The sequence below is a fragment of the Microplitis demolitor genome, chromosome 3, assembly GCF_026212275.2.
Source record: "Microplitis demolitor isolate Queensland-Clemson2020A chromosome 3, iyMicDemo2.1a, whole genome shotgun sequence".
In the NCBI taxonomy this organism is placed as follows: Eukaryota; Metazoa; Arthropoda; class Insecta; order Hymenoptera; family Braconidae; genus Microplitis; species Microplitis demolitor.
The window spans coordinates 1,342,384-1,369,812 of NC_068547.1; the positions used below are offsets into that span (position 1 = coordinate 1,342,384).

The following is a 27,429-nucleotide window of genomic DNA, read 5'->3' on the forward strand; positions in this document are numbered from 1 at the left end:
ACTATACAATAAAATTATTTATAAATTTCACAGAGCGATACATTTATTGTTATTGTAATAATATTTGTTGTTGTAATAATTAATAACACAAGCATCACTTTCGGAGTTAAAAAGTAATAAAAATAAAACGAGAACGAAGAAATACTTTTGTATAGATTACACTGGATGTTGATCGATACCCGATACCGGCTTCAGACTTGATAATAAAAACGTCCCTTCTGAATGAAGATTAACACTCTGCTTAAACCAGTAGCTCGGAAACTAATTGCGACAACCGCAACAAGAGTGCTTGTAGTACTTAACGCGGCAGAGACCAGCTTTAACTACCAGCATGCAGTTCGGATACTTATCAACACACTCGTTAGCAAGATGTACTTCTATAAACGTAAAAACCATTAAAAATTATTAATAACAGTAATAATTATTTATAGTTACGACTACACGTAACTGCAACTTAGCGCTTAATTAAAGTACTCTTGTACTCGGACTCACTTTTCGGAGTTTTATTAGAGCCGATAACATCCTTGCAGGTATGAACATTGCAAGGCCTCCGGTTCTCTGGCTTTGTTTTTATGTCGCAGGACGAGTTAGCGCCCCCCTCATCCAGACACCTCACGATCCGTTCTTGCGTGCCACCGCCACAGGAAACCGTGCACTGGAATAAAACATACAGGAAGAAATGAGAATAAGTTGAATAATTTTTAAAATTATTAGATATTACACGTGAAGGTAATGATAGTGATAAACCCGATGCTGATGAAGACAGGTAGCGGTGATCTGAAATGGGACGGATTTGTTATTATACTGAGTATCCCGAAAATTACCATGTTCCAATCGGACGTGAACCACTCGGGTGGGCACTTAGGCATGCGGCAAACTTGCTCTCCAGGCGGCCTCGTTGAGCTGCAATTACTTTCGGTGAGTATCTTTGATTCACCGGACGAGTTCCCAATGCAAATCACTTCTCGTCGGGCAATACCTTCACCACATGCTACAGAACACTGTAAATTATTTTATTTATTTCATTTACTCATCCTACAACTGTTATTATTTCAGATTTAATTCATATTTTATTTATATCAAGGAGTATATGTATTGATGTGTGTATTGATGGATGTGTAAATGTATGCGGGCAAACAGTGAGTGTACATGACGACATTAACTAATGATGATGCTTACCGACGACCACGGTCCAGTGAACCAACGTGCATCACAACTCCTAGTTGCATTAACTGAGCACCGCCTCTCTGTCGCCGGTCTCTTCGTGGAATCGCAAAATAATTCGCTTATACCGCCGCAGGCAATGCGCCTCGTCTCCATCTCACGCTCACATTCTAAAGGACACTGAGAGAAATAATTTATAGTTAAAGGAAAGTACGTGTAATTTTCGTTACAAGACGTTAAACTTTCAATACATATTTATCGGGATATCTCAAGCATTTAAAGTAAAACAATTACACAGCAACAATATATTAAACCAAGAAAAATATATATTTATGACTGCAAGCTGTTCAAGATTATCAAACAACGACCAAGGTGACTATTTAATGAAGATATCCGTTCTTTCTTATTTATATTTGCACGTAAAATATGATATTTCTTATACATCTATAAGACGCTGTTTGCTCAGCGATGTTTTATCATGAGCATGTACAACGTCATCGACGTAAAAAGGCTCCGTTTTACCGCCACGCGACTGTTTTAAACTTTTTGTCTCTCCTTATTCGCTCGTACTTGAACAACAAATTTACTTAAAGATGACAAACTGACTGGTGTGCATTAATCACACCCTCGAGGAAAAGCTCTCGAGCTCTCGAGCATCTAATTTACCCGGGGCTTAAATGTTAAAAGTAATTATACTGAGAGTTCTTCACCTTCGAAGACCACTCAGTGTAGAGCCACACGGACTCGTGCTGTGGGCGAGTAGTTTCACATGATGCCTCGCAGGCTCTCTCATCAATTGGCCGGGCTGATGCTGGACAAGGCTCTCCACTGGTTATACAGACAACTGTCCTGTTCATGGTACCTCTGCCGCACGTTGAAGAGCACTAGAAAAACATAACCGACAACTCCATTACCGTCTAATAGTCGCCGTTCAAATATTGAATATTAAATATTAAATATTATTATTTTATTTAAATAATAATAATATATAAATACTATTTAAATACTTGCCGGAGTCCAGGGACCGACTTGCCATCTGCCAGGGATGCCCGCCGACACGTGTAGAGTCTCCATTTGTCGAACTTGCGGGATATTTGGACACGGGGGTCCCGTGCATGTGCCAACGGTGCTCAAGTCCGGTGGCTGCGAGCACGCGCCCGCGGCTACACGCATAGTTACCTTTGAATTTAAATCCTGAACGCATTCAAGTCGTCGGGTTTTCACTCCTGTCCCGCAACTCGCTGAGCACTCGGACCACGCGTCCGCTCTCCATCGCGGGGGACACGGCTGATCATTGCACTGCAGTGCCGGTGGCGCCGGAGGCTGGGAAAACTTTCTACATCTACGATCCGGTACCACATTTTCTTTATCTTCTCTCACGCATTTTATTATCGTGCTCTGTACCCCTGAAAAAATTTTTCATTCGTTTATTTATTCTACACAATTACCCGGCTTTGATGGCTATCCAGTTATTTTATTTTACAAAAATCCATTAATAATGTTGCGTACCTCCACCGCAGGTCTTGGAACAAGACGAAAGACCCATCACCTTCCAAGCGAATTTTCGTTTCTTTTTACTCGTCTTGACGTCTGATAGACTAACATTAACATTAATATTCGGCGCATCACCGGCCATCACAGTCGTCGGTGAGAATTTCATTTCTTCTTTCTTCGGCTTACGTGTCTCTTCCTTCACTTGATTCCGTGATAAATTTACCTCCGGTCGACTCAGAGGTCTGAACAAAATATTTTTTTACTTCATAAATCATAACTCATAACCATTGATAAAATAACAAAAATAATAATAATAATTCGTTAGACAATTTACACTTCAACTCGTGGATAAGATTCGGGTATCTCGTTGGCGTATAGTGGCGGCGCAATAACCGCGTTATCTTCAGAATACTCTGGCGCTGGGAGCATATATTTATAGAGTACTCCTGGATTCATTTCGTGATACCATATTTCTAAATTGAGAGATTCATTAAGTGGACCGGTGGCTGTTATACTTTCCATCCGGTTTCTATCACCACGTTGATAAGTAACAATACTTCCTGCAGTCTTGTAAATTCCACTGGGGCTCAATGACCATGGCCCGTTTAGAACGTACGTTCCGTTTTCCAATCTAAGTGCTATTTTAATTTTTAATTAATTTAAAATCCACTTAAAACTTAATTACAATAATAATAATAATTACCTAAAAAATTACTACTGTGGCGTAACTCCGAAATGTTAAGCGACATCGCGCCATGTGGAATAGTCGTGACTGGCTGATGACCTTTAGGAAGAATCGGTTCCATAAAAATTCCTTCAAATAACTTGCATCCTCTTCCTTGCCCGCCACAGACGCCGCAGGTGTCCCTGACAGCACCGGAACCAACAACTCCATCGCATCCCACTGACTAACATTAGTAAAAAAATATTATCTCAACTATCGTACTGCCAGCATTAAATTCTTACAGAAATATTTATAAATATTATTTTTTAATGCATTTTCGCAGACTAAAAAAAAATAAGGGATAGTCGGGAGTGTTAACGAGTCAGGTTCGTAGTGTCGATTTGGTAATGTATCATGATAGCAGGTCAAATAAACGTGTGCTATCGGGTATAAATAAAAAATGAAGCTTGACCATTGAGTGGAATTACAAGGGAGTAGTTATACCCTGCATTGTCCAGCGACGCAGAGCCATTGTTCAGTTGTCCGGTCTACTGAGAGCCCCATACTCTTTCCACGTAAGTTAGGACCATCGCACGGTGTGCCATCGATTACCTCAGGCTCCAGGGTCGCATAAAATCGTTGACCTACAGCTCGGCAATTTAGCGCACATGGATTCGGAGCTATAAAATAATATCATGTATTATTATTATTATTATTATTATTATTATTATTATTATTATTATTATTATTATTATTATTATTATTATTATAATGATAATTAGAGTGCGTTGATAATATTTACCATTTAAAAATGGCACCCATGCGTGATTTTCCCCTTTATATATTCTGTTATTAAACTTAGCACACTGTTCAGCACGAAAGTCATCAGCAAGCTCAGAACAATCCTGATAAATTATAAATTTATTTATAAAATAATAAAATAAATAAATTAATAATATTATTACCTGAGTATTGCAAATGTGGTATCGTTTGTAAGTACCGATGCACACCGGTTTTAGACTAGTATTATTAACTTCACCTATAATACTTCTTTTTCTTACGCTATTTCTGCAACAAACAATAAAAAAAAACCATTTATTCACCATAAACTCATGACTTTGACGCATAAAATAAAATACCAAAGTCACGGTTTTGTTTCTAAAGCAACAGCTTATCGCTCTAGCCAAGAAGGAAAAGGCGTAACAGTGAATTAACGACGACGCCATCGGCTCCGTTCAAGAATGAAAAAAAAAAAAAGAAAAAAAAAATTTAAAAACATTCTCTCGCAGCAAAGAGAAATAGAGTTAACTCGAGTTAATCCAGAAAACTACACTCTTTAAACACTTTAAAGTACAATCTAGCTTTACGTATACATTTATATATTTATGTTACACTTATATCTAGAGAAGCACTTGTTGATGATCCTATAAAAGTAATCGCCCTTATGTAACGCATCTAGGTACCAATCGTGGAGCCGCGGTAAAAAAATTGTTTTAAAAATAATAATAAATATGTTGGCGCCTATGTCATTAAATCCAACACGACTACGACGTATTGGATTTTTTTATTTATTTTTTTTTTTGCGCTAGAAGAAAATATCTCTAGCACTTGGGTAATGGAGTAATACTACTTGAAGAAGCTCAATGCGCCAAGTGTATCATTTTAAACTACTTCCTCCATCAGTTCTCCTCAATTATTTTTTATTGGCTCTTACTCATCTCAGCTATTTTACTTTTTATATTTTTTACTGTAAAAACTAATGCTAAGACTAAGACTATTATACTGTGGCTACCAACAGCTTCAGTGCAACAAATAGATCATTTTATTATTATATTTATATATATAATATATATAATACCGAAGAACACATTGCCGTGCTTGAGACTGGACTCCAGTACCACAAGACCTCGAGCATTCGCTCCAAGAGCTCCACGGACCCCAGCTTCCTCTCACACGATTGTCCCTACCAAATCCATACTGCGTCCTCTCTTGCAGCATATGGTATACCTATACAATAATAACAATAATTTTGGTAAATAAATTCCATGTAGGGTAGAAGCGTTTTTGGCGATTTTAGAGCCAGTTTTGGCCACTTAGAAATTTTAAATAAATAAAATGGTAAAATACGCAATGACAATTAATTTTTTAAATGTGTTCGAAGATACTTTTATCACACTATTACAACGTAATTTTTTTTTATACGTTTTCGTTAATTAAAATAAAGTATTAAATGTCCAAACATGGAGTAGTGGCCACAAATGGTACAAAAAAAAAACAGTTCTATAAAAATGACAGGAAAGTCTATGAAATTTACAGAAGTATTTGTATAAAAAAAAACAAAGCGGCTGCTGTTCTTTTTACAAAATTGTTTTTTCTGTATACTTCTACCCTATATAACATAAAAGAACCGAGAAAAAATTTATTTACAAATAATAATAATAATAATTACCTCTATTGGATATTTTTCTGGTACATAAGTATGAACTAACGATGCCGTTGATAGTATAATCAGTAGCAGTATACATCTGCAATAAATAACATCATAATTATCATTTAATAAATTAACTTTTATATATGTACATATTTATTCAATGTTATGTATATATATATTTAAATGATGTTATACTAACGACTAATAATGTTGTACTAATATTAATATTAATATCAATATCAAGTGACGCAAACTGTGCCACTGAACACTAATAATGTTTGACTTGTTACGGCTTCTTGGAAAAGGCTTAATTAATCATAACTCATAACTATTCGTTACATACAAATATATGTATATATATTTTAAATGTTTGTTGATATAAATTGTTATTAAGTGTGCGCTAATCGATGCAGTATCTACAATCATATATTTTTCCTCGTGTTCTAAATAATTATTCAGCTTGCAAATATTACGACGGATTTGCTGATAAATGTCGAGAAATTATTTTAGAATAACAAAAAATATATGAATTAAATTAATGGGCTTTTGATTAAATGAACGGAAGGGAAGAGTGATGTAATTAAATTTTAAAAAATATATATAAAAAATTTAATTGATCAATTCGTTCGTGGTAAGACTTTGCGCGTACACAAGAGTATCGTTGTTTAGTCTTGGGACTTATTAATAGATGAGTTCCAGTGCAATGAATCTATCGATCTGTTGAGGTAAAAACTTACCGCAAAAATTTTAAAAAAAAGTTTTAATTTAATTTAATTAAATTTGACACGAGTTATTAATTGGATTTGGTCGTTGATAAATTTATTGGCGTGAAAAAAAAGTTTAAGACGGGTCGCAGATTATTTTGTATATTTAAGAAAGTTTTAAAATAGCCAAAGAAGGTCAATTTAAATTTCCTTGACCCTTGTTTCAGTATCTAATCAAACAAAGCTAAGTGGTCATTAGTTGAGTGGCAGTTATAAGAGTGATAATAAGATTAATTAATAATGCGATCAACTAAACCAATGAATTTCGCTCATTAATCTTATACATTTGTGAGGTTCGTTTCTATTATTGCCCTGGAATTCAAAGAATTCATCCTTCTATTTCTTATTAACTTTTTTATCTTTGAGAATTACTGTGCGCTGTGCTGGATAATCTAGTGATTTAAATAATAAGGCGTATAATATATATGTATATATATATGAATCACAAATTTATCTAATAATAAAATCAAACGAATGACGAAAAGAAACGTTTTCTCATTGATCTCCCGTCGAGATGATCTTAAATCTCAAAGTGACACTTTTTTATATTTTTTTATTTCTTCATTCATATACATATATTTCTCGTATTATAAACTCACCGATTAAATTATACCATAAGTCTTTTTTTCAATGACACGTGATATTCATATGCCTACATATGTATATCTATATATATTTACTCGCATAACCATCAATCAATGTGAATAATTTAATACATTAATTTATAATTTAAAATAATATAGTAACATATATTATTATATTATTATAATAATATAAATTATCCGCATCATCATATTTTTTATAATTCTCGCTGGTGGGTCGAGTCATTCACCCCCAGCAATATTTTCTTCCCTCTTGATAACTTTTTTTTTTCTTTTATATAAAACGGGTCACTCGATCTCTTGGCACATGTATAAAATTTAAAGAAGCATATATCCGAAAAACACTAAGCCCATAGACTAGATTTTGACTGCCCGGCTATTGGATTTCGCACATCGAAGGGTGGTCTTGGCTCCACTCGTGCGTGCAACTAACAAGTATCTTATTTTTTATTTCCATCCGGTTTTTCTTCTTCTCGTATCGTTAATATCCATTTCTCAACGTAAAAACATTTACACACGTTACACATTTTTTTACAAAAACACAACATATTTAATATTCATACATAATTTATATTTATTATTAATAGTAATTGCATATTCCAATAATTTATTTAAAGTATTTACTTAAAATATTTTGTATTTTTATTACTTCAGTCATAAGCCGGAGCCGCTATCTCGCGTGATCAACAATCACCGGACAATTGACGTCTTTATCCGCGGGTATATTCATTGAGGAGCCTGTTCCCAGCCAAGTTAGTAAGACGAATTAACGCTCCTGAGATTTACCATCGACAGCTTTCGCTCTCGAACTCATGCATACTCATATATATCCATATACATACAAGTCTACAGAGGTATGTATATATAGTTTTTTTTATTATTAATTCCTTATAAGATCTGATGCAATCATGATCCATAATTTAACGCCCTCGATAACCATCTCCGCGAGTCGTAGCTCAAAGCCCACCCGAGGAGACATTTGTTTTTATCTCTTTCTTCTTCATCTTCCATCTACTTCTTTATTTTTAATACTCGTCTCATATCATCTTTTTCTCGGGTAAAATGACTTGTCACTCGTCGACCGGCCTAAAGAACAACTACTGTACCATATAGAGTATAAGAGTAAGTATATATATATATATATATATAAGAATCAGAGCAAGTGGCAGATGGCGAGAGGCTGGTGAAAAAGATACAGGAGTTACATTTCATTCGCGCTTCCTGTCAAATTTGCAATGAAAGCCAAAGCTAATGCCTAGAAAAAAAAACTCGGCATCCCAAGTTGATGTCATGTTAAATTTTTGTCGTAGGATACGCAACGCCACGTGGACACATGTGTTTTTTTATTTGTATCATCTTTATTATTCATTTTGCTTAGCTCCTCTTCATTAAAATAATGATAATAATTTCAATCCATACGTCAAAGAGACAAGAGTGAATGTACGGTATGTGAACGATATGCCACAAAGAAGCTTGTTGTTCCGCCTTCAATTACAAATTTAAAGACCTCCAACAGACAGCGAAAATATTTTTTAAATTCACTGTGAAAATTCCTCCCGCCAAATAATTAAATTAAATAGAATTAATTTTTTTCACGATAGAAATTTGGATGAAAGTAAATAGAAAGAGACGGCAACAATGGTATTAATAAAACAAAAATAAACAATAAAAAAAATCTGGGCCAATCGAATATGGGAATAACAAGCGTCCGGTTGATTAATCGAAACGATTGACCGTAACGATGGAAAAAGAACGTCCCTCCCATATACCAACGAAAGTTGACGCTACATTTCAACCGGAAGTAAATACGCATCTATATATTACGTATCACATCCTTTGGCTTCTATATCCATATGCTTCATCTTCTTGTTCTTTTTCTTCTTTTTCTCACTCTGCTTCTTCTCCTACTCTAAGTTATTCTTAAAGCGAGCAAAACAATCTAAATCTCAAAGCAAACAGCTCGCTCAGCTTTTATAAAACTTATTTCCTTCCCCTTGATCGTGTATGCGTATGTTAATCTTCTTACTATCCTCATGTTATCGTAAGTCGTTAACTAATTGCTGGAGCCGGAATGTCGAGTAATCGTTGGAGCGTGCAACGGTGTCATCAGCCATTATAGTAACCCAGCTTTTAAATTTACGTCTGAGAATGCACCTCTACTGTTGTTGTAATCTCTGTATTTCTATAAATATTTAATCACTTTTTAATTTCTTACACTTAAAAATATAAGCTAAAATCCTTCTAAACATATACATATATTACTTATACATAAACACTTTTTTATTTTTAAAAAAATAAATTTATGAAGACGTTGATGTACAAACGCCTCAGAAGAAAAATATAAAAAATATCTCGGCAAGCAATACAATGAATAAAAAATCAAAATAAAAAAAAATATATATATATGTATACATATTTTAAAAGATTTCAAGCAATTGCGTCATATTTAAGGTTTCCGGAATTTAAAAAATATAAATTGTGGCCTGGCCTGATTGCAGCTCTCGAGTACCACAAACAATATTCCCCTCTCGACTTTCGCTTGGTCATAAATTTAACGATAAGAGTAGTGTCGGCGCCTTCTTACGCTTCTCGTGTTATCGAAAATGACAGACACATTGACTAAATATATACAACAACATATAAACAAATATATGCTTACATATATGGGGACTAACCCATACACATTATAATATATATATATAGAAATATATACACTGAACATAATGTATATCGTCGAGCATTGGTACAAGCTTCCTCTTTCGTGTATTACATGCGTCTTCTCGCCCAACAAATCGTCAGTCAATGAGCTCTATGTATAACTCATCATCGTCAACATCAATATCATAAATGTGTAGATGTATCTCGCCAATGTGTGCCAGACAAGAAAGAAACGCCCATGAAGTGCTGTTGCATGTCATGACCAATTTAATTTTGTGCTGCTGATAACTCAAATTTCGCTATTGACAATTTTATTATAATATGTTTGACCCACTATAATAATAATTATTATTTACTAAAAAATATTATATACTCGACAACTAAAAAAAGTAAAAAATACAATCAATAAATAATAACTATTGCAGTGCAATAATTTGTAAATGCTAATTGCGGTAACGTTGTTTATTTTATTATTAAGTAGCTCTCATGTGCGTGAGAGCATATACACACTCGTCAACTCGCGGAGTAGTCGCGGATAGTACGGCATACAACGAGCTCATTCGTTCGGTTCATCGAACACGTGTAATTGCTTGGCGCTCCAAGCCTCTCAGAAGCTTTACATTCGCACCGTACTGAATACCATCCACCAATAACTACATTCATATACAATGTACTTAACTTATATTACATTAACCATTACCATTACGCACACATTTCTCAGATGTTACTTTTATCTAAATGATAACTACTTAATGCTTGTTTATTTTTATTATTTCAAATTTATTCAAGATATCGATGTATTTAGTGACAGAAAAATTACTACACACATAAAAAAAAAAAAAATAGGCGCTGCAACAGGACAAAATTCTGCTGCAGCAACAGGATTTTCATGTTACAGTAACAGGACACATCCGGAATTTTTTTTTTTTTTTTTTTTTTCAAATTTTAATTTTTTCCAAGTTTGAAAATCTTCCGATGCTGACAAAAAAATTTGCACATGATATTTGTTCCTTATCCAATTAATTCCACAGGAAAAATCATGAGATTGAAGTTAGCCAACGTCTAATAATTTTTGAATTTTTTTAAAAATGATAAATTGTAAAAAAAAAATATTTGAAAAAATTGCACTTATAGTTTTTTTGATTTTCTACAAGTGCATTTTTTTAGTTTTTTATTTTCGTAATCAATTTGTCGAAAAACAAAATCCGAAAATTAGTAATTGTCTGTTAACTTCAAAACGATGAAAAATCCTGTTGCTACAATAGAAATTTTTTTTGTAGCTCCTACAGGACTACGTCCGGTTGCAGCACCTATTTTTTGACATGTACTCATCACCGCAACCACAATTATATTTTTTATTACTGTCTTACTAATAAAGTAACGTAATAACATTTAAACAGTGTGTCGAAAAAGTAATTGGGCAATAATAATACACAAAGACACACAATTATCATCCCCTGCATAATGTCTCTGGCGTGTGAGAGTAAATAATATTGAGAATAAGACGGGACATCATTATTCATTGTGAAGAGTTGCCGAAAGCACGTGCGTCCGTTTACTACTCGTCGTTTTAAATAAAAATAAAATATAAATAAAAAAAAGAGAATAAACCCACCAGCATCATCGGCGCAATGACAGAGTGTATTAAAGAGTTAAAAAAACTACCACTCTCAAAGCAATTTGAAACGTCTCTCATTATGCCTGTCACACACATCGTGCTCTACGAGACATGCACAACATCGCAGACACCATTGTCAAAAAAATATACATACATATATTTTTTTTAAATTTATTATTATTGTTATTGTTAATTTAAACGGCTTTTATAATCGACTATCGTAAAATAAATAATGAAAAAAATTTTTATAACTTCTCTGAATAATAATATTCTACACAATAATTAAAAGTATTAAGGATTTAAATATATGTACGCTAAATGAGCGAGATGAAAAATTTCAAACTAAAGAATTGCGTGGGCCTTTCACAAATACATTCATAATTACAGGTCTTGAAAGTTTATATATATATGGAGATTTTTATTTGAATGAGCCGAGTCAAGTGGACGATTATTAGCTTGTTGGTAGCTTTTATATTTTACCATATATATATTGTATTTAAATAATATAACAAGAAGCACGTCAGATCACATGTCTACCGTCCAGTTTTCTGTTATCGCTTCATGAAATTATCCACCAATCCAACAAACCGAAAAATAAATAAAATAATAAATAAATGCCGCAAGGCACGAGGAGCGAATTAAATATCGATGGACGACTTTCGTCGCGCTACATCTTTAAAAATATATATATACATATATTACCGATCAAGTGTCCAACGATTTCACCGTTGGTCAAGGCATCAGTTGGTAATACGAGCCGTTGTCCAAGTAGCAACTTCTTGTTATCGCATACTTTGAATTTATTATTCGTAAAGAAGCGGATTTGGTCGCATTGCCGATACGAGTTTCGACCCTTAAGGCTTTTATACAAAAAGCTTTACCTACTTATTTGCGCTGTAAAAAATCGATTCAATTCGGAGTGATTACGGATTTTATTTGAATTCAAATTCACTCGGTCATTCGGAGTTCTGGAATTTTATGAAAATCGCTTTCGCAGTCATCATTCTGCAAATTTGTTACCGAGTAAAACTCGTCTATGATATATGTCAAACTGTTTTTTTTTTGATCATCCATGAGAATTTAATAACTTTTTAAATATCGGTATAGAAATTGGTAAAGCTACAGAGTAACTCGGTAATATTCTAAGAGTGAAGCGCAAGTCTTTTAGTAGATTATTAAATTTTTTAACGATCGATAAATACTAAGATTTTATATGACCAGACATTTATTTACTTTTCCTTGACATTTATATATTCATTCGTACGATAATTAGAGATGGTTATTTAAACATTAACATCGTATTAACGTTAATGTGTATTAGCCAACAGTTGCATGATCACGATCGTTAAATTTAAATATATATGTATAAATATATTTAGTCATTTTAATGGATGAATAAACTTGTGAGTATTCGGCACGCGTACGAATCGGATACTTGATAAAAAAAAATAATCGTCACTTCCGTTTTATTTGGCTAAATAAAATAATGAATCAACAAAAACTAACCATTGTTTCCTAGTGCCATGATAATTTTATATTTTAATCTCACAATTATCTAATAAAATATGTTATATAAATAACAATTCGGCAATTTATGTTGGCGAAAATAAATGAAAAAATTTACTTAATGTAAACTTGAGATATTTATTTATGAAGAAATAAGTTAAATAATAAAACCCGATGGAAATATAATGATAACATCCGGATCATTATTGAATGGATAAAATAATTGAGAAAATTCTTAAGGGAGTATTTAATATTAGCAACACGCACTGCGAGAAAGTCAGATAAATTTTCTCACCAGTGTTTGGTTTTGTTGCCGACGAACCAATTTGCCAAAAGATACAAACAAGTATCATCTTGTAGCAGTAAATTACTTAGACAAGGGTTTAATATAAAACTTTTCGCGATTTCCTTACTCTGTAAATAATTTTTTCAAGGTTTCGAATTTTTTTATTTCAACAAATCAATTAAAAAAAAAAACTAAAAAAATGCACATGTAGAAAATTTAAAAATCTACATGTGTAATTTTTTTTTTATAATTTATCGTGTTTTCAAAATAAATTATTAGCGGTCAACTAATTTCAGTATAAAAAATTCCTTTTTTTTTTAACTTCGGAACCAAGTGACGAATTGAAAAAAAAATCCATACCCATTCTAAATTGACTGGCAATTTTTTACAGTGTAGTTCAAGACAACTGTATAAAAGTACATTACTAACTATTTAAGTTGTATTGCTCGTATTCTGTTTCGTATCATACGCACGACTGCACGTCGAGGCCAATCTCATCATCTCTCGTTCATCTTTTTCATTTACTCTTTGTTCTTATACTTATTCTAATACTTTTTCTTTTACATATTCGTCATCCTAATCATTATCATCATCATCATCATCATCATCATCATCATCATCATCATCATAATCATCATCTAGCGTCAGAGGCGAACAATACGATTAATAAATGGGAATGACCACGCCCTTATGACCCATAAAGAAACTGCGGTGAGACATAAAGTATCGGTAATCACATACAGTATTATGATTATTGTTAAATAATCATATCCGATTAAAATTTATTAATAAACATCCTTTTTTATCGTAATATTAAGTATAAACTTCCTGAATTTTATTTTAAGAGCCTTAATTTATATATTTCCCATCTGTTATTATTTTACAGCTTACTTGAGACAACGACTTCAATAAAAAAATTATTATTTGAATTAAATTAAACAGCAATTGTGTTCAATTACATTGCGACGAGAGAATCCATTGAATTGTTGAAAGAATAAACTACGCGATCATGTTTATATTCATGTTGATGATTATGATGATGAGCTTTTAAACTTGACACTGAGTAAACTTGTACAAAGTCAAAGTCCTATTACATTACTGTGTGTCGCAGTACATTGTAGTATGTCATATAAATGATTTTATTTAGCAAGAAGGCCATACGCGTAAACATACATATATATGTATATAGTATAAACTACTGATATCAAGACTCCGGTCGAGTGCGTTTGCACGCAAGCGTGGACAATAATCGTAAACGCAAAGTTGAGACAGAAATAAATTATAAGTATTTATAAGGACATTGTATTTATTGTGTAATATCTATTAAATTATCAAGATCCTTAAATAAAAGAAGAGTTTTTCGAGTCGTGACATAAGATCTTAACGATCGATATCACCTTTCCTATTTCTATGGATAATACTTGTAGCATTTACTTGTAATACAAGTATTAGAAGTTAAACCCTTTTGATGCTGGAAAAAAATTGGGAGTGAATCCGGATTTTATTCAAATCGTCACTAGGAGCTCCAAAGTTGAAGAAAATGTCGAGTAAAGAGGATCCTAATAGCTCAGTTTGCTTAGCAAAAGTTTCCTTTAATTTTTCGTCAACTTCGGGCTTTTACGTTTTTGATGACAATTTGTATACAACTTGCTATACAATTTGACGTAAATTTACTGTACGAATTTGAATACAAATCCACTTCAAAGGTTGTTTATAAATTGTCGTCCAAAATGGAAAAGCTCGAAGTTGAAGGACATTTGATGAAAAATTCAAGAAAACTTATTAGACATATTTTCTAGTAACAAAAGTTACTTCTAAATTGAGGAAAAGTTAACCGCGAATTTTTATTCACAACTTTTGCTGTCAAATTCGGACAGCAAATTTCGATAATTTCAATTGTCAAATTGCTGTCAATTTCAAACTAAAGTAGCTATCAGGGGAAGTTTGTTTTAAATTTCACGGAAAATTTTCAACGCTTATTTAATGTGAAATCTCGTTCATTAACGTCTAAAAAATTACAAGTGATTATTAAATATTTAAAATCGGACACTGACACATTTACGCTTATTAACATTATCGCATAAATAAAAGCATAAATAGCCGTAATAAATAAATAATTATTTAAAATAAAATATCAATAGTATTTAAATTGAAGACTAAATGTTAAATGCAAGCGCCGTTCATTCACATTAATACGTTTTAATATGATATACAAGTAGTAAAGCCTTGACAGTTTACAGAGGCGTAAAGATGCAGATACAAATGTTGTTATATCACAGTTATTCCATCAGCGTACTGATAAACTCTTTCAATACCTTTTCATCATTTATTCTCTTTCTCTATTTATATTTCTCTTATCCTACTTAAAAATTTTTTTTAATCTTCCTCATTTTTTATTTATTTTTATTATTAATATATTACTTTAGTCCTCTCTACACACTCTACATTCTCATTCACTCACACTCATATATATACTAATCCAAGTTAGTTCATAGTCTCACTCGATCATCTTTACACTGTAGCCGCAGTCACGCCCTAGAATAAAAAGAACAACAACAAGGAGAGGATGCGTCGGCAACCCTTTGGAAAGATCATCGTTCCCTTTTCCTTCTGGGGTCGGCATTTGTAACGCGGGATCAAGGCGAGATATCAAACACCAGGCCTCATTCGCAGAATTAAATCCTGGATGAATTTAATTTAATATATCTCTATATATATACACATATATATATGTATTTATATATATATATTTTTAAATTATAAATCCATTGTATTGTAACAACTAAACAAAATTATTATTAGTAATAATTTAAAAGCGATTTTAGTATATATTTTTTTATATAAATATAAAAAACGCCTACTCGGGCTAGTGGCTTACTGATGAGTGTTAAATTTTATATTCGCCAAAGTAGTAAATTGCCAGGTTCTCGGGCTTTAAAGACACCAATGACCGATCATCATTATTATTATGATTATCATTATCTTTACTGATGATGGGGCAAACACTAAATCTCATGGATAAGAGAACCGCTCGGTGCAACACAAGTTACACATGAGGCGTGAAAAAAAATATTAAGAACAAGACATCATATTTATTATAATCCACCGGCAAAAAAGGCTAATAATAATAATTAATATTTTGTTACAATTACTTAGTAATCTTTTTAAAGTTTTAAAAAGCCCGGGAAATTTGAACCTCATCCTCGAGATTACTGTCTACTTAAGAGGACAAAGCTTTAATAAAAGTAAGCAAATGTTATTTTGATGGGTCAATTTGATGTAACACAACAAAGCCAATAATTTTATTGAGTGAGTGTATCGATTACAAATAAAACCTCAGGCGCTCTCAATGACGTACCTCTGCGGGTACTGTGGTACCGTTTTAATACCCTTTAAACAATAATATTTCTCAGTATCGTATTTTTAACTAAAATAAGTAAGACCGTTACAAACATATTTAATAGGTTACAGCTATTAAAATAAATCAACAATAACCCAACACCGTATATGTTTTAATTTAATACATAACATATTATTTAAACGTTTTATTGCAGGTGAGATACACAAACAACCTGGTACAAAGCTCAAGAAAAATATCAAGTCGACAGTGTTCAGTGTAATCAAGATAAGTAACCGAGGTGAGTATTTTCTTTATAAACTAATTTGATTATTCACTCACACGCAATCTAATCTATGAGAAACAATAAAAAAATTCCACATAAACTAATACTTTAATAAACCAAACTAAAAATAAAAATATACAAATATATGAGTTTACAATTCACATCAGCTGTCAGTATAAACTACAGTACAGATTGCAAAACAAATAATTTACGAATTACAAACGATCAATGCGTGCAGAAAAAAATCATTTCTTGGGAAAAAAATTTTCACTTGACTCAAATAAAAATTAAAATAATAATAATATGGTCAAAATTTAAAACCAATTTATCCATGATACTGAAAGTAGCAGACCTCAGAAAATTTTGCAATTGAAATTACCAAGTTACCTGTGAGTAAAATCCAATTTAAAACGGCGCGCAAAAATATTTTTCAAAGTTTTTGAACTGCAATTTTGGAGGTTTTATTTTCGATGACTATTTTATTTGTCTATTTAAAATGAATAAATTTTTATCAGTCTGCAACTCAGTATCGTATTTATCCCACAAGTTAATATCCATGATAGCAACGTAACCAGGCTAGAGCAACGTACATACAGCAGGTAAATAAAATATATAATAAATAGAGAAAAGAAAAGAGTTGATCCTCATAACGAGGCTTGGATCGCGATATCGCAAACGTGAGGTCCTCGGCGAGTGATTGACGAGACGTAGAGCGATTACAGTAACGAAGCAATCGAAGCCTGTACCTTTTTTTATTTTTACCTCCACCTTATATAGCTGGAGTATAAAAATTATTAGTCGCCTAGTATAACATGCATGTAATACACAGTACCTAGTCCACAACAGCGTGTAATATAATAGATTCAATATGGAATGGAGGGCGTAACTTCTAATCACCGGTGGTGAAAAAAATACGGAGGCGAGTCCCAAGTCTTTAAAAGTCTTTCAGCGATCAACTCGCTAACTAACAGCCACAAAAAAACATTTTATAGATGTGAGTTTACTATTAAATAATAGAGAAGATAATTATTTAACGAACCAAAGAGAATAAAGAAAACCCAGGGGAATGAGTGTAAAGTAATTTTGTAGCATGGCACAGCCACCGGCGTTGTAGATTCATCAACGCCACCGCATCAACGAGCTGCCTTCTTTATCCGTACGCTATCGCCAACGTTTCATTATCTATCTAAAGGTACTTATCTCTAACATACTTTATAGCTATTTAACGATTTATTCACTCGAGTTTGTTATTTACTCTATATCTGATTAATTTCAACTTTTTAAAATTACCCTTCATTATAGTTTCACAATTTTTCACACAAATATACGAGGATTCAAAGCTCAGCGGCTCTTAATCGCGGATATTATTCCCTTCTCCGAGCTATCGGGATATCGCGCCGTAAACTGTAGTGTAAATTGTTTTATGGACCGAAAGATGAGAAAAACAGTAGCCAAAGTATCAATATACCACATGTACTTTGGATATATGTGAGCTATAACAGCAAAATATAACTCCAGTGTTGTACACTATGGATAAAAATTCGGTCTTGCTCTTGGTCTCGGACTCGGTCGTGTGTTCTTGAGCCCAGAGGAGAGAAGATCCATCGATTCGACGAGTCACGCGAGAGAGGCGGTCCTATTATAAGCCCTATCTCTCGCACGAGTTGCTTAGAATTTTTTATTTTAAATTTATACTTTGTTTTTTATTTTTAAACCTTTTGGGATAACATCTCTACCGATTGATTCGTCTTTTGTAACCCTGGAGGTCTAGGCGTGTTCAATTTAATTACCGGTAATTAATTGATAAGATTTTTAATTGGTTTCCATTAATAGGTTAACTGTAAATTAATTTTATTTATTTAATCTACATTAGCCCGCTGCTAGCGAGTTTGTAAATATACTCATATATATATAAATATAAATTGCTTTTTAAATGATTCTGTGGATTATGGATTATGGATATTTTGTTGCGCACTTTAATGCTGGATTTAATATTCAATGGGTGGAAAAATCTCGAGATAGTACATCAGAATAACAAAAAATATGTATAGATATATTTTTACGCGTATAAGTAAGCGAAAGTGAAAAGAACTCACCTTATACCGGTGATTGTGAGTTTATACTGAGGTACACCGCATCGTAACTTCCGGCTCGCTAACTCGTTGCTGTGGTTTTCATGGTGACTACAAGGTGATAAATTGTCCTGCGAATCCTGTCGAGTACCCATGGCTATACGTCTCACTTTATATCGTATCGGTGTTATCCTACAGAGATTGCATTAATATTAACATCTAAATTATCTAAATCTCATTCATACATAATAATAACAATTATTATTATATATCATCTCCTTCCTGGGTAAATCTCTTAACTGCAAAATTATATTTTCAAAAATCAGTCAAAACATTCAATCTGTCACACGTGCATTAATAGAAATATTTGAATTCAAAAGTCTCGAACATTCTGTTATAATTCTTCAAATTAAAATTTTTTTTACGCAGCAGCAACACGAAAGAATGTTTTTCACTCATAATTTTAATTATGAAAAAAAGTAATCACGAGATTTGCCCAGAAAGGGGAAGATATTTTATGAAAATTTTTTAAATTTTAAAATAATTATGGAAAAAAATTCACCAAAATTTTTCATCTTCGACTCTACTCGTTCTTCACTTCCATTGATAAATTACAAATATTATTATTATTATTATGTTTAAAACTTTTACAAAATGTTTATTATGTATTTAAATTAAATCACTTCACATTAATCACTTATCACTGATTACAAGTCCATTTGATTTATCATCAATCGAGACGTGAGTGCTAATCATGTTTCCAAGTCTAGCCAGTAAATATATATTTATAAAAACAAATATATTAAAAATAATAAATAATTATTCCGTAAAGTAGAACGATGGGACACGCAAGTTTTTTTAATAAGCTACAAACCTGATGTTTTAATTATCATAAAAATTTAAAAACTCTATAATTTATTTATTAAAACAACCAATAGAGAAATCGCGAGTTATACGGATACGAGAAAGCAATTATACATTTCATCGTTCAAGTGCACAATTCATTTTAGTCAATTATCAAACCATGCTTTTTAAATTTATAAAATAATTAACTGTCACTGCTTTGATTGATGATTTTATTTAAAGTCGAAAAATTAATTAAATATATGAAGCTCAATAAAAATTTTACAAAACTTTTTTTTATCTGCACTCAATTTCCGCTCCATGGTCCAGGTTTTAAAGTAATTGTTAGTATTTGTTTATTAATTATTTATTATTAATTGTAAATGTTAAATTTAAAGTCATAGGACGGCACGTGCGGGACCGGGACCGTGTCGGAAAATAAGCGCGCACGCGAGTGCTGGAATGAAGAACGAGAGAGCCGCGTAGTACGACGATCCGTCCTCTAAGGCTACCGCAACAAGAATGATAGTAGTTAGGCGTGGGAGATCCGAGCAATATATATAATATATATATATATATATATATATATATATATATATATATGTATATATAGAAATATAAATATATATATATATATATATATATAGACCTCGGTGTTGTTAGGACGGTCAAAGGCAGAAGGTGGTGCTTTACGTGCTTTTTTCATCCACTAATAATAATAAAAATGCATCATCCACACGCTCATATCTCATATACTCATACATTTAAATACAGAAGACATATTTCATTAAATTATCGATTTATATCCCGGTCATTATTTATACTCCAATTGCATCTGGTCCGTTATTACGTAATATGAAAATTCTATCAAGTAAATTATTTTTTTTTTTCTAATTTATCTAAGTAACGAAATTTTTTTTTTTAATAAACTGTAAATATGAAATAGAGCGACTTATATGTGTAATCCGTAATCCATTTCCAAGGCTTAAATGTTTTAACTTAATAACACTTGAATTATTATAAATATATGTATGTATTATTTTTTATTATTCAAATCTCGATTACTATTTTATTACTTCGATTTAAGATTTTTATCTGGAAAAATAAAAAGTAGTCTGACGAAGTCGTATTATTTTTTTTTTGACAAGTAATTTATTAGTAAGAGTTACCAATGATTGATTTAATTAAGGCGATAAGAAATTTGAATTTTGTTTTCAATTTAAAACAGAATAATCTTTTTGAAAACATATGTATACAAATATTGATAAAAGAAAAATTGGTTTTTACTATGGTTCATAATTGGGCCACCGTCCAATAAAATTTAATTATCATTGATACTTAAATTTTAATTATTAAAAATTTCCTATCAATCCAATGAATGATAAAAATTTTTTTTCTGAAAATTCAAAAATAGTAACGCGAATTATAATAAAAAATAAATATGTTAAAAAAAGTTATTTTATTTTCATAATTAATTAATTAATTAATTCGTCAACTTATAAAAGTAGCTATCGGATAAAATTGAATGATAAAAGTAAAAAAAAAAAATGATTTACTCATTATAAAAATAGTTAATCTGTATGACTGGACTCCCGACGTCCTTGCATATCGATCTTGGGATCGACCGTCGATGCACTGGATCAATTTATTCCTCTTAACAATTTTCTCGCGATCACGATCGTCACGTCTCTCCATTTAAATCCCGAGCTATAAAATATAAATTTTATATATATTATAAAGTATTTAAATTAAAATACATGTAACCGACATATGTATATTTGAAACATTACAGAAAATTACGTAAAAAATAGTTGGACTTAGGCTGTAGTTTACTAGTAGTTCTAACCGCGTTTTTCCCACAACCCGCCGACAGTTTTACTGCCTGTATAATGTGTTCCTGCAGCCATCCTGAGTAATAATAAAGTGCGTGACGAATTTCTTATGTTCAGAAGTACTAAAAAATAATTTAAACTTTACACAGCTCGATAAATTAAAAAGCTTTGAGTAAAACATTAAACTTGAACTTGTAGATCATTAAAATTTTAGATAAAATAGACTGTATTTATATTTTTATTAATAATTGACATGGATCGAGATCCGAGGGTCGAATAAGTAGTGAAATTGCTCATCAACTGACACGTAAACCAGAGTGAGGAAATATAGTGACAGCATCAACACAAGAGTCAATCATGGACCACACGCATTATTTGTCACACCATCACACAATTGTACATGTACATACTGTAATACATAGATTCAATCATATCACTGAATAATAATTATAATAATAATATACACAGCAATAAAAGAGCACATTCTTTATTAGAATTAAATCATATTACTGTCCAAAGATCACAATCAACACCACTAGCTTTTTATATTAATTGATTTATGAGTCTGTCTGTCATTCTTATCAACTTAAATTCAATTTATCAATCAGTTATACTTATTTCTTTATTTTATATCCATGAAAATCTAACGAATGTTCAAAAATTTATTTTACTATTTCATTTTTAAAAGATAAAAGTAATTAAGGCAGAGACAAATTCGTGTTATTTTTTTAGCACTAAACAAAATCTGGTTTTATATATTTTTTACAAATTTTTCAAAAATTCGCGGCACGAAATATTTCTTTTGCTAGATTAATTATTGTATGTACTGTAATTTCACTTACATTTAATTATACATATATATAGCTCTGAAATTTTATGAAAAATTGCTAAAAAAAATTTCATAAAATTTTGAAGGTGGGCCATTAATTAATTAATTTAATTTAACACTTTTATTTATCATTCTGCCAAAAACAATTAAGAAGAATATAAAAAATATATATATATATTTTAATTATGCATAACAAGCAAGCAGAAGTGTGAAAGAAGAAAGGGTCCGAGGGTGAGTGAGGTACGAAGGCATGAAGGTATGAATTTGAGTGGCATATGTGACGAAAAAAAAAATATATCGGCGGATAAATCTGACCGGATGGGCGAGGATCCACGCGGCCTCGCGCTCGTTCGTGCACCCGGTATATCCTCAACTGTCACTTGACAGACCATACCACGGGATGTGCCTTTTCCGTTGTAAGAGTGTGCCGCACCCAAGCTATAGAAATGCCCGAGCCACGATCGACGCCCTTCGATTGACGCGTCAATATAAATCGCGATCAGATATTGTAATTCAAAAATTCATCGTTGCCTTTATCATACCCATATCTACATATATACATCCCCATTATTGTTATTATCACTATCATTATACTCGACGCATCATGATCCACGGACATACATACCAGTATATATATAAAGTACCATCATACCACAGAACATCAACAGCCCAATATAACACCATTGTGACTATTCTCTCACTTCACTGATGCGATTAATTGCAAGCCCCGCAATATCCTCATCATAATTTTAATTCTTCATGCACATTAACGTGATATTTTTTATTTAAATCCACTACCATGTCCATGTTAAAACTAAATAATAATAAAAATAATTAAAACAAGTTTTACAGTGTCTCCAGATTCAAAAGATCCATCTCTCTTCTTAATACTTAATACCGAGGGCAGGATTTTAGTGGACATCGTCAAATGTGTCATGACATTTATATAAATCTACAGGAGGTCTTGATACTTATGTACCGTATACTTATAATATAAGCCCGAACAAGATTTTTCAGCAATTAAAAGTATTGACAACAGGGTGTGTAATTTCCTGGGCTTCAAAATTAATACTTGAGTGAGTAAGCGGAATATAATACATTGATATTTATATTTATGTGTATCTTTGTGTCCATCTTTTTATGGTTCTTCAGACGTTTGTATGGCTTGCCATACCATACGTATAAATATATTATATATAGATATTTAATAGTAGACACAGTAACCAACTGGCAAAGATTTAACCGCGCATTGTTGATGGAAAATGAATAGAAGATATCGTAGAGTCTGTCGTGTAACTTGACACTTAACTAGTGAAACGTGTGGTTTAATCATGCATATGTCTAGAATTATATTGTTATGAAAAATATTTTGTTGTTGTTGGTGGTGTTGTTATTATTATTATTATTATTATTATTATTATTATTATTATTCTTATTATATTTACTGGGTATTATAGAGAGTACAATGAAAGTATCGACTGGTGTGAATACATGACTAATGGTAGTTTAATTATAATTTTAAGGATACGCGTGTCTGCATTAATGAGCAAGAACTCAATTATGCTAATTTTTTATTTATTACCAACAGGATTACTTTTTAATTTATTGACTGTTTTTAAGTTATCCACATAAAGAAATCCGTCTGCGATTATTTTAAGAAATGTCATTAATTATCGTTACTCGCAATAGAAAAATTCGCGGTGTAACGACTGAAATAATCTATTAATAAAAAAATTTTTTTTCACCCTAAATATCGTATCTTATCCCAAAATTATTTTTCCTGAAGATAGCAGATAATTTACAATTTCTGAATTTTTTTAAATCAATAAATTACAGAAAAAAAAAAAATGTCAAAGTGCATATGTGGAGAAATTGTTTTTAAAAAAATCCGAAAATTTTTGATGTCTGCTGAATTCAAAATCATGAAAAGTTTCGTTTTCAAGTCATGGTGCAAAAAATTTCTTGGGGCGGGTAAATTTTTGTGAAGAGTAAAAATTTCGCACGCCAATAAATCCTTTTTTTGTGTATAAGATTTGATAAAATTATAACAAAATTAAAAAAAAAAAAGCCTTTTATAAAGCTTCCATAGAGAATACAGACTCAATACAGACTCAGTACAGACTCGGTTTTCGTTACATTTTAAAATTCATGTGACGACAAAAATAACTTTTTTTTTGGAAAAACAATCGTTAATCATTCAAGAGACTTTATTTAAGTATTTAAAACTCACCATTAATTTTTTGTGCGATCATTGGTTGCTGAGATATCGATAATCAGAGACAAAATGATCCTTTTCCATTCGAAGACCGATATCTCGGCGAGAAGTGGATGTATCAAGGTCTGTAGAAAATGAAATTAAAGCTAAATAATGAAGGTATCTGATCCTTAGAGTTTTTTAGCGGAAAAAAATTTTTGCCCGTAGACAAAAAAAAAAGTAAAAGAATTTGAAAATTTTTTTGTCGGTGGTTTTTCTAAGACTACTCAAAAACCGCTGACGCTAAAAATCTTCAAAGTTCTAATCCAAAAAGTAGACACTTGGAGCTACAATCCCTTTTTTTTTTCTTGTACGACCATTTCTCTCGAAGTTACGGACTGTTGAAAATCACCCAAGAATTTGGAATTTTTTTTTTATCCTTTAATTTTTTCCAGTAGTGTATATCAATAGTATATTTATTCATAAATAATAATAAGTGTATAAAAATCTTATACTAATTTGAGAGAATTAATAAAGTATAATAATTAATAGTCGGCGCCTGGTGTTTGATCAATCGTTGCGGCTATCGCAATTATTAGCAGAATAAATTGTACCGAGAAATAACGCGGTAATACGATTTGTCGGTGATCCTCTTTTGCAACTCACACAGCTCACATGATAGATGTACGCATGTTCGAATTTAAGTTCTGGATCGTCACAAGAAGACACGACGTATGTATATGACCGATATGACGTTTGTCCGTTCCACATATCGCTTCCATTAATACATTCATTACATACATATATATTATTTAATATAAAAAAAAAAAAATTGCTACGACTTAAATCCATCTTGCGCATACGGACACAGCATCAGTTGGCTGTAAGTAAAAACAAATAATAATAAAATTGAAAATATAAAAAATACAAATGACAAGAAAAAGTGACATTTGACAAGATCCATAAAGATATACATATATAATTATATTTACAGAGCTCGTCACTTAAAACCGATCCATTTGATAACCGATCATTTTGTCCAGGATAAATGTATTCGCGGATCGAGTAGAGTAATGGAGCGAGTTTAACTAAATGATCGAGAGGAAAAGAGTGAAAGACTCGTGGGGATATCGGTAATAACTGACGCACGAGCCGTAAACTTACCGGTCAATCAATTTAAAACTCCGTTCTTTAAACACGATGTTGTCCATCATCCGCGAGTTATGTCCATATATGAATAATGCACTCATAATCCACAAACTTGTCCCGGTTATTTTTATTTCCATATCATATTTATTTATTATACCGTATTTTTTACGAAATATTTTTAACATTAATGTTTTTTTTATTTGTCAGAACGTCGCCCAAAAGTGTCTTGGTCGTGTGGTACACGGCATCAACGTTAAGAGGAACCAGGCCCCCCATCGACGGTCGAACTGCAATCCATAAGCCTGCAAGACACACCCGTAATCGCTGTTATTTTATCGTAAACGGTAATGCACTCTCTTTATTTAACTTTACCTTCTTACTTTTATTTTGTTTTTTAAATATTTTTTGTGGCTGCAAGCCACACAAGCTCTACTTACATTATCCCCCGCAGAGGAGAGACCAGAGTTAAAAGTTAAGTGTAAAGAGAGTAGAGGAAAGTCAAAGTATATCTTTATTTCTTCTTCTACCCTATTTTCTCTTTCTTTATTACCCTCACTCGGTTGGTTAATCCTCAGCATGACTAAAAAGAAGACGGGTAAGAATGAGGATGGAAGTAAAAATAAAATAATATGCATCGGTACCAATGATTATCGTGCGTCATTACGCAATTGCTGTGGCAAATGAAATGCATTGGCCATGTTCGGATCTTCATACTCTTATTATTCTGCTGGTTACTTGGTATCGTATGTGTGCAAACATGGGGAGATTAAATTGAGATTTATTGGAAAATGTGACCGGTACTTTTTTTGTCCCTCGGATTTCGTGCCCTCGAGCTTCTTCATTTCATTTTTTACAACATGATTAATCGATTCTTTTGTTATTACTCTCATTGGTTACTCTCGGATCGGTAATTTCTTTTTATTAGTATTATTTTGTTAATTTATTATATAGATTTTTTATAAAGTAATAATTGCAAATTGCTTTTGTAAATTAGAATCACATACTCACTTTTTTTGTCATTTAAGAGTAGAAAAAAAGTACCAGTACCAGTACACAAAAAATTTTTAAATATCATCGAAAAAAATGTCCATTAATGTCATTTTTTTTTCTACTTCTTAGTCGCCAAATAAATATTGAATTTTAATACGACCCAGTTGTTAATTCAAAAAAAATTTTCATAAACGTCGGCTCGCAACATACATTTATAAAAAATTGCTTCACAGCCTATAAATTAAAAAAAAAAAAATATTTTAGAAAATTGCGCCTATAGTTTTTAAAATTTTCTACATGTGCATTTTTTTAGTTTTTTTATTGTCTGCTAATTTCAGGGTCATTAATATTTATAAAAAAAAAAAAAATGAAATTTTCAATTTAATAATTGAAAGTGACCCAATTTACCCAAATTCTATTTTATTTTTTTTAACTATTTTTTAAAAAAAACTTTTAGCTGCCTACTTTACGGATTTTTTTAATATAAATATATATAAAATAATATTAAAAATTCATAGATTTTAATTGAATAAAAATGAATCGTGTTAGAAGACGAGTTAGTATCGAAAAATGCCGTTAAGAAATATATTATTTCAGGGTTTTTGAGTCAAGGCCGTGATGATCATTGACGTGTCCGGAATTGATAGCCACGTGAAAGGTCCATTTCCTTATCTCAACTACTCTACACTAATTTGCTACGACATCCGTAC

General features: G+C 31.8%; 1 protein-coding gene and 1 long non-coding RNA gene across 3 annotated transcripts; one reads left to right on the plus strand and one right to left on the minus strand.

The window, feature by feature from the left end:
- LOC103576212 (ADAMTS-like protein 4) lies at window positions 1–20,226 on the minus strand. 2 transcript variants are annotated; one of them, XM_008556346.2, is made up of 16 exons: window positions 19,445–20,226; window positions 18,907–19,074; window positions 5,772–5,847; window positions 5,181–5,329; window positions 4,288–4,390; window positions 4,125–4,227; window positions 3,827–4,002; window positions 3,362–3,566; window positions 2,993–3,296; window positions 2,674–2,900; window positions 2,176–2,570; window positions 1,875–2,048; window positions 1,180–1,344; window positions 825–1,001; window positions 493–655; window positions 1–377 (listed from the first exon to the last, which is right to left on the minus strand). In XM_008556346.2, exons 2-16 carry the CDS (start codon window positions 19,035–19,037, stop codon window positions 262–264), a joined length of 2,664 nt encoding a protein of 887 aa, XP_008554568.1. In that variant the 5' UTR covers window positions 19,038–19,074; window positions 19,445–20,226; the 3' UTR covers window positions 1–261. The 2 variants fall into 2 exon arrangements, with proteins under 2 accessions (XP_008554568.1, XP_008554569.1); XM_008556347.2 differs by lacking the exons at window positions 18,907–19,074; window positions 19,445–20,226 and adding an exon at window positions 7,769–7,890.
- LOC103576211 (uncharacterized) lies at window positions 7,885–26,074 on the plus strand. The gene is made up of 4 exons (XR_549350.3): window positions 7,885–7,973; window positions 16,742–16,825; window positions 23,239–23,462; window positions 25,937–26,074. It is a non-coding gene; the product is annotated as an uncharacterized LOC103576211 (long non-coding RNA).
- The last annotated feature ends 1,355 nt before the right edge of the window (window positions 26,075–27,429 follow it).

Excerpts from the sequence above, each read along its gene's own strand:
- LOC103576212 (XM_008556346.2), bottom strand. The coding sequence starts at position 19,037 with ATGGGTACTCGACAGGATTCGCAGGACAATTTATCACCTTGTAGTCAC. Across the intron at positions 5,330-5,771 it reads CAGAAAAATATCCAATAGAG|GTATACCATATGCTGCAAGA; the intron begins GTAATTATTATT and ends ATTATTGTATAG. Across the intron at positions 656-824 it reads TCACGTCCGATTGGAACATG|TGCACGGTTTCCTGTGGCGG; the intron begins GTAATTTTCGGG and ends GTTTTATTCCAG.